The sequence below is a fragment of the Fistularia commersonii genome, chromosome 3 (genome assembly GCF_037954325.1).
Source record: "Fistularia commersonii isolate RoL2024-O1a breed Wild chromosome 3, RoL_Fcom_v1.0, whole genome shotgun sequence".
Lineage (NCBI taxonomy): Eukaryota > Metazoa > Chordata > Actinopteri > Syngnathiformes > Fistulariidae > Fistularia > Fistularia commersonii.
The window spans coordinates 967,465-976,252 of record NC_141286.1 but is presented as its reverse complement, the minus strand read 5'-3'; the positions used below and the strand labels follow the sequence as shown (position 1 = coordinate 976,252).

General features: G+C 45.6%; 1 protein-coding gene across 2 annotated transcripts in view; it reads right to left on the bottom strand.

Moving 5' to 3' along the window:
• Positions 1-336: 336 nt before the first annotated feature.
• The window catches only part of tbx2b (T-box transcription factor 2b), a 9,329-nt gene continuing 877 nt past the window's right edge, over positions 337-8,788 (bottom strand). The window contains exons 1-7 of one of the 2 annotated variants that reach the window (XM_086140745.1): positions 8,637-8,788; positions 7,365-7,632; positions 6,009-6,161; positions 5,068-5,144; positions 4,492-4,661; positions 3,092-3,675; positions 337-2,533 (exon numbers count right to left, since the gene is read on the bottom strand). The exon at positions 8,637-8,788 is cut by the window's right edge and continues 877 nt beyond it. In XM_086140745.1, the coding sequence (XP_085996871.1) occupies positions 2,084-2,533; positions 3,092-3,675; positions 4,492-4,661; positions 5,068-5,144; positions 6,009-6,161; positions 7,365-7,632; positions 8,637-8,788 (1,854 nt within the window). In that variant the 3' untranslated portion in view covers positions 337-2,083. The remainder of the gene's footprint in view (positions 2,534-3,091; positions 3,676-4,491; positions 4,662-5,067; positions 5,145-6,008; positions 6,162-7,364; positions 7,633-8,636) is intronic. The other variant, XM_086140753.1, reaches the window with a different exon arrangement.

Below are 8,788 nucleotides of genomic sequence, written 5' to 3'. Positions count from 1 at the left end.
AGCTGCTGCAGGAGCACAGGACTGATAAACCTCTGCACCACAAACTTCTCAACTGACGAGGAAACACCTTTTATTTTCAATAAAATGAAAATATAAAAATCAACGGTTTGAAAAATATGATTTGCAACAGCGTGAACGCCATGCGGGATTGTAAAATCTCGAAAGTTCTGCAAAAAATAAAAAAAAATAAAAAAGAATAAAATGTGTGTGTCAACACCGGCAGAGGGCGCGCCTTTCCCGCCTTTGTGCGTTGGATCTGCGACTTCATAACTTAATCACGATGATTAAAAAAAAAAAAAAATCATCATAATAAAGATGATAATAACGCCTGAAAGATCTCAGCACAACGACTTTTTTATTGAAATTGTGAGACAGTCAAAAAAAAAAAAAAATACCCGGACAACCAGCATAAACAAGATACTTTCTTCTTTAAATATACTTATGAATAGATATGAATGATGTGTCCATAGGAGGAATTGCTTTGATCGTCTCCTGGCTGGAGTGAAATAACCTGAGGTGTTTTATATGAATCCATATGGAGCTCTCGCTCTGTTCCTCTGGATCTGTCGGTGGATGCAGACTAAACATGGCACACACGTCCTCAAAAACAAAGAAATCAGCTCCATACACTCTTTTTTCTTTTCTTTTCTTTTCTTTTTCATTGTTTTCTCTCCAAACCAACAAGCGCTAAATAGCGTTCATGTACAGTAGCAACAGACAGGGGTGACAAATTAAAGGAAAAAATGCGTAAAAGAGTATAGAAACAAAACACGTGTAAATGCTTCCACCCGGAACAGATGTTCAGTTTGTATAAAACGATATGAATCATGTTTGCGACAGGGAACATGTGATATTTTTGGAGACATTTCGGACGGCGCTATAATCGGATATTCTTTTTTTTTTTTTTTTTTCTAATTTTATTTTCGAACAAGCGCGTCCGTCCTTTCAGCAGAAACACACGATGTTGTTGGATTTGTCAAGGTGCATTGGAGCTGTTCTCAAGCGTTGTGGAGGCTCGGCGTCTCACCAAGTCATTTCATGTTGATCATTTCCTTTAATTTGTCACGTCTGCAGATAAACTCAGGCCAGAGGGGGAGGAGGGAAAAATAGCAACGAGCTAAATTCGAAATATATACACGCTAATATACAGCCTTGAATAAATTAATACCAATTGCATATTCTTGGATCTTAGCTTTATTTACAGATTGTTTTCTATTTATTTTAATCACATAAATAGTTCAGAAACAAATTGTTAGGCGGTTCTCTCTCTCTCTCTCTCTCTCTCTCTCTCTCTCTCTCTCTCAATCTCTCTCTCTCTCACTCACCCAAAATCGCTTTTTGAGAAGAGTCCGGCCTGCAGAGGGTTTTTGGATGCAGATCGAGACCTGCCTTTTTGGCGTCACGGCTCCGGCACCGTCCGCCGTGCGCCGGCCGTGCGCGCTGGAGCTGCAGGCGTGCTCGACATCCGGGGCCGATACTGGCCTTGTGCCGTCCACGTCATTGGTTTCTCATTTTCTTCTTCATCATCATCATCATCATCATCATCATCACCATCATGGATGTGATAAAGTCTCATTCTATTTTATAATATATATACGGTATATATATATTTATATTATAGTGGAAATGCTCAGTGAAACTTCAAACAGAATTGGTCAAAAAAATTGAATGATTGTATCATTTGGGATTATTCTAAATGTGTGTGTGTGTGTGTGTGTGTGTGTGTGTGTGTGTGTGTGTGTGTTTTTATTTTCCTTCAATCACTGCAGTAATGTGTTTTATCGGGGAGTTCAGCCTCGCCGTCGAAATGACTCGGATTCAGAGACAGTTTTGATGCCCAGCGATGGTTCAAATTCAGTTTGACAGACTTTGCTCTTTTTAACGCGTCGTCTCAGGACAGAGGTACTTTTCAATCCAAAATATACGAGATTGGTTTCTTTCGGTTTTGCCGTCGCCGCGGGCCTCCGCCAACCCAGATGAGCCGAACCTTCGTCCCGGTCTCTGTCGCGTGCAGCGCCGGGCCGGGACGGCGCGGTAGTCCTCGTGCCTTGAAGACAAGTGTTCCTCCCAAACGGAGTCCCGATCACTTGGGGGAGTCTGCGGCCGGAGAGGGCTCCCTCTGGCCCTCCAGGCCGCTCACCAGTCTCTGAATGCTCTGCAGTTCATTCACCGAGTCCTTCGCGGAGCTTTTGGGGGACGGGGCCCTCCCGCCCGAGCCTCCCGTCTTGTGGTTACTGTGGTGTTCGGGGGTGGGACTGGTCTCCCTGCTGCAGGGTTTGGAGGATTCCGAGCCCGGGTTGAGGCTGCCGGGCAGGCCGGCGGCCAGCAGACCGGAGCTCTGAGGCAGAGACACGGGAAGCTGGTAGGGGTTGAAGCGGAGCCGGGGTCGAGAGGTGGCCAGGAAGGGGTTCCTGGAGAGGGGACTGGAGGCGGTGGTCGTCGGCAGGGCCGAGGCCGAGGCCGCCGCGGCAGCCGCTGCCATGTAGGTGTAAGGGTAGGGGAAGAGACCTCCGAACGGAGGCATGGGAATGCCCTGGAATACAAAGGGGGGGGGGGGGGGGGTGGAAAAAAAAAAAAGAGTTGGGATTTTTTTTTTCATTTCAGTACACAGGCAAACACAAATTGGCTGAAATCTATTCTTTTTTTTTTGCCAAACAGCAACAAATAGCGCTGATACGAATGCTTTGTCAAGTAAATGTATCTCCAGCAACAGCTTCATTCCATGCAGGTCTAATGACTAAATTGAAACAGAGAAACAGAGAGAGAGAGAGAAAGACGGATGACCTCAGTGATTTTTAAATCGGCACGTTTTTAAACAAATGCCGTCCCAAAACGTTAGCCTGGTTTCCATGCAGCTGTACCGATCGTCCTTAATTCCAGCATTAAATGAAAGCCAGCTCCTAATAACGCGGCGTTAACTCCTGCTTTCGGACCATAAAAGAAGGTACATCTGGTTGTAAAATTCGGAATGCGAGTCGATTTGTTTTTCGCCCGGTAAACATCAGGTGGAAAAAGCACAGGGGCACGCCTGAGCCGGCTCAGACGGCTAACCTAGAGGCCGCGGCGCGCTGGTCTCGGCGGCGGGCCTTACCTGAGAAGCGAGCATGTGCTGGGACAGATGGAAGGGGAAGGGGTTGGGGGTTCCCCCCGTGCCCTGGGCGGAGAGGCTGCCGTTGTCCAGGCCGCTCGCCCCAGATACGGAGGCCAATAAATGCCCCATGCCCATAGCAGAGAAGGCTCCGGGGGCCATGGCAAACTGCCCGGGATGGAACAACAGCGGCGATCCGGTGTTCAGAGGGTTAAAGAACTGCTGACTGTGCAGGCCAGACAGAGCCAGGCTTTGTAAGTGGCTCGGGCTGAAGTGCGAGGGGCTCTCGGTCTGGACCATGAGAGGGGAGAAGGCGTCCTTGCTGGCACCCAGGCCCCCCGCCTCCGAGTCCTTTGTCAACACATCTGCCGTGTCCTTCCGGTGCCTGCTCTCGCCTTTGTCCTTCTCCAGGTTCCTTATGCTGAATAGGGAGTCCTCCTTCTTTTCCGCAGCGGGCCGGTCCCTGACGCGCTCCTCGCACCGGGAGCCGTACGGGGACACCGGTTCGGGTCCGGGGCTGTTGGAACTGGTGCAGCGTTCGTCGTGGTGTTCTAGCTCCTGTTCGCTGTCAGTGCATGCTTTGTCATCTGCAACACACAATACAGAGACGTTTTAGCCGCCACTTCATCTCCAGCATCACACACACACACACACACACACACACACACACGCACACATGCACACATACCAGCCTCAAGACAGCTGAACATTCTCAACAGACATTCTGCAAAATTTAATCCAAATGAGAGTGATATGAATGTGTCCTGCCTTGCACATATTAATCCCAAGTAAACCCACACACTTATGCTAAACACTGAAGTGTGTGTTATTTCTATGCACTAAAAAGGAAAAATAAGCAATGGAACCTTGGCTTTGGGGAAAACTTATTTCTTGAAGAGACAAAGGTGAAAAATATGGCCTCCAACTCAGAACACAGTGGTTTGATAGCACTACAATGCTGTGATATAAACACGCTCTAAAATCAACAACAGGTGTACAATTTCAGATTTTTGATATAACATGAAACTACACCTCATAAAGTTAAAAATCAAAATAATATTGAGGTGTTGCTGGGACACCAGTTTATGGTGATAATATTCCCTTCACTTGGATCTCTACATAATCCCTAAAACTAGAAGAGCTCGTTGGATTATTGAAAACAAAGTTATGATGATGAGCGTTTGTGGATTCGTTTAACAAAACGGTGAGAAAATAAAGCATATTTACACACCTGCTAATTTTTACATTTTCCTTCAACTTCAACACAAACTAAAGCCGATTTACAGAGACAGAGAGCGCTAGCGCGCGCACACACACAACACACAACACACACACACACACACACACACACACACACACACACACACACACACACAGGGATAACGGCAGGCCTGAAAGTGTACCTCGACTCGGCCGGTTGAACCTCAGCGGGCTGGTTCCCGCTCCGAGCGGGGAGTGGACGGTGTCTCTGCCGGTCGCAGGTTCACTGGAGGAGGCGTCAGAATCCGCGCCCTCCCGGTCCGCCTTACACTGGTCCTCGTACATCCGCAGAGACGGCATGGTCAGCTGTTTGCTGCCAAATAAAACCATAAATATTACAATATAATAATAATAATAATAATAATAATAATATAAGCAGTAGAAGATGGATGGGTTGATAATAATAATAATAATAATAATAATATAAACAATAGAAGATAGGTGGGTGGATAGTATAATAATAATAATAATAATAATAAGAATAAGAATAAGAATAAGAAGAAGAAGAAGAAGAAGAAGAAGAAGAATATAAGCAGTAGCAGATGGATGGGTTGATAATAATAATAATAATAATAATAATAATAATAATAATAATAATATAAGCAGTAGAAGATGGGTGGATAACAATAATAATAATAATAATAATAATAATAATAATAATAATAATAATGCATTATGCATGCAATAATAATGCATAATAATGCAATAAAAATGCATACCGTTTCTCCCTCCTTCCATTCCCAGTGTCTCTGAATCCTTTGGCAAAGGGGTTGTTGTCTATCTTGAGTTGTGTTATCTGTTCGCCAAACATCAACACAGAGGAATATGAGCAAATAACTCACACACACACACACACACACAATTGCAACGTTTATGGAAATCTAGGCTTTTCGGACGTTCATCGTGGGGAAAGCCATGCAAAATTTGCGTTTTCAGTTAATAAAAGCGTAATGACCCTTTTATAAGTAATCAATCGCGAGGGTCTTCAAGTGTTCCTTGAAAGCTCCACGTCGGCTTTTGTCCCCCGGAAGATAAAAAAGGGCAAATGGAGCAATACGTGAACAGATGAGCATCATATCAATAATTCATCTTGCGGTGTGAGGAGCTGCTGTTTCAGCCCGCGTCTCACGCACGGGGCCAAAGATCTGTGCGCGGTGCCGAGGCTCCCGGAGGCCCTCGGTGGCCCTTGGACGAAGCACTTGGTGCATTTGCCATTAGCCGCGGGGAGAGTGTGTTTCCCGGCATCCGTGCAGCCGGGCTGCGGGGCTGCGGGGCGACAAGCCCGGGGAAGCCTCTCCAATCGATGGAGACTCAACTTTTACAAGACGCCCACAAACTCAGCCACCGTGACGTTTAAGACCACGGCGCACAAAACACGCACACACTAAAAAAGGTACTTTTCACATCTCTGTGTGAAACCTTACAAATTTAAATTCGCACGAAAAAAAAAATCAATCCATCTCAAAATTCGTGAAATGATCGATCGCAATGAGAGAGAAAAAAAACAGAGGCATCTATGAAAAGGCGACCAACAAAGTCTTTCCATGTGGCGCGTTCACCGGGGGAAAAACTGCTTTATTGGAGGCTTGCACGCAAGTGTGTGTGTGTGTGTGTGTGTGTGTGTGTGTGTGTGTGTGTGTGCTTGCTCGCAGTGACGCACCTTGTCGTTCTGATACGCAGTAACGGCGACGAACTCGGTCTCCGGGAAGACGTAGGTCCTGAAGGTGCTGTAGGGGAGCTTCAGGATGTCGTTGGCCCGCACGATGTGGAACCTGGGCTGATACTTGTGCATGGAGTTCAGGATGGTCTGCACCAATAAGCACGAAAGCACAGCTTTGGAGTGAATATCACGGATGTGTGCGTGTGTGTTGATACTTTTATGATCAGCGTGCAAGTAGACCTGTGTCTGTAATTAGACCTGACCAGGCCACACAGGCTGCCATGACAACCATGGATTTGATCCACTTTATGTAAGGCGGAATCCGAGGTGTGTGTGTGTGTGTGTGTATCTTGCGTGTGTGCACGTCGTGTGTGTGTGTCTTTTATTTCATTCATTTCAAATGTACCACATAAGAGAGAATTTAATAAGATTTAATAAGACAAGGCGCATTAACAGCTTTCTATATATTTTCGCTTTGACTGAAAAAAACAGGAATCCAAGCAATTTTACAGGCAAGGATGAAATCTATAGATTTATGTCAAATAACGCCTGCATACAGTGTTTTCTAAATGTAAATTACACTGACACGCAAATGTTGATTTCCTTTTCATTTCATCTCTGAAGCAAAACATGGGCGTGCAAGAAACATTAAATCCTTGACACGGAAAGCTACATATTATTGACATTATAATAAGTTATAATGAAAGATTCCAGCTGGGCTGGTGGTTGTGGTGTCTGGGGTTGGGGGGGTGGGGGGTGGGGGGTATCAAAATCCTCGATCAGCTCATTTCACGTCATTTCTGTGTGACCCGGTTTGATGATAGTCCACTAATCCCCCCGCACCCCGCACCCCGCACCCCGCACCCCGCGCCAAGGTTCAAATATGACAGTGTTCCATGCAGGAGGAGATCGGTGGAAAAGAATATTAAGAAGGCTCGGGGAGCCAGGCCTGCAGGCGGGATCTGGGGCCCTGACACTGCAGGGACCCAACTCTATTCATGCAAGCAAAGTTTTACACAATTATAAAGAGTAGATAATGTCACCCGCTACAGCATTACTAACCACAATTCTCCATAAATCTTTAATGTTGCTTATTTTGCAAATGACTCAAATTCACCCCTCCAAGAATATTACGTTTTTTTTTAATGTTCTTCTACCATTTTTCAGTTGTATTTAATTGTCCGGGCTATTATTACCGCACCACCTCATTGACCCCGTTTCCTCCATCTGCTTCATAAAATATTGATCTGACGTTAAAAGCATGGTGACAACAACTAAAAAAGAAAAAAAAAACGGGAAAGGAAAAGGGGGGCTGTTCCAACACTAAACGCAGTTCTTGACGGCAGAAATACTTACAAATCCGTGCTTGTCTGAGATATTGTTGGTCAGCTTGAGTTTATGGAAAGCAACAGGCTTGGCCATCCACTGCTCGCCGGTTGCCGGGCTGTCCGGGTGGATATACATCCTCTTGGGCATCTCCGGGTCGGCCTTGCCCGCCACCATCCAGCGGGAGTTATGAAACTTGTAGCGGCAGTCGTCCGCCGCCACGATGTCCATGAGCAGGATGTACTTGGCTTTCTTATCCAGCCCGTTTATTCGCACTTTGAACGGAGGGAACATCCTCCTGCGGGGAGAAACGCAAGGATTTAACGCGAAAGCCCGGATACGGAGAGAGAGGTCAGTGAACGCAACACGCAGAAAAAAACAAAACAAAACAAAAAAAAAAAACGAGCATCTCTAACAACTGGGAATATTGCATTTGTAGGATTATAATTCTTTAGCGTTGCATGCGATCCGGCCCTTGCGTGTGTGTGTGTGTCTGTAAATGTGTGTGTGTGTGTGTGTGTGTTGTCCGATTGCTGCACTACAAAGCAGAGCGGTATATTTATGACCACAACACTTCACGTCCAGGCTTTTTGAAGTGACAGCTTGTTTATAAAATCCAGAAGCTATGCTGCCTCGACAGAATGCACTTTAGAAGATAAAATCCGAGGGGCGCCTAATCTCCAAAATATTCTTAAATGCTCTTTTGGCGCGCTATGAAAATAATAAACAGTATAAATATAGAGAAGTATGCCGTGAAAATACATCTACCTAGTTTTATAAAGCGCCAACGAACCCCGGTATTTTGAGTTTGAATTAAAAATATTGAGCGAATGCATATTTTGCATGATATAATAAATATCATCATGGTTATTATTATTATAATAATTATTATGATTTATTATTATTAATACTAATAATATTGATATTGTTGTTGTTGCTGTTATTAGGATTTTGTTCTTGTTGTTGCTGTTATTATTAATATTATTTGGGGTGTTTGTATTATCACTATTAGTCGCAGTAACCAGGATAATATGTGTGTCCAGGATAATATGTATGTCCTATTTCGAGGAGTATCGGTGTGTAAACGGTGTGTAAAACGGTGTGAAAACGGTGTGTAAACGGTGTGTATACACGGGGCGTAACCGCTGAGGCCAAACGCGGCTTTCCGTGTGAAATGTTTCTCCGGGCTTTCCGGCTCCGGCTGCCGGCCGGGCTTCGGCTGCTTCCCCCGCACCTTCTCCGAGCGCCTCCTCCGTGTCCCAAATACACGCGAGTCAGTCCTTCCACGCACGCAGCGCTTACCTTCCGGACTTTGTAATGACCATCTCCGTCCCGAGTTTATGAAACTGGTCCCAAAGATCCTTGGCTTCCAGTGTAACTTTGGGGTCGTCGTCCACTTCCTCCTCGGGCTCCAGGCTCTTCATGCCGCGGAGATGAGCCGCCTGATGGTGGCT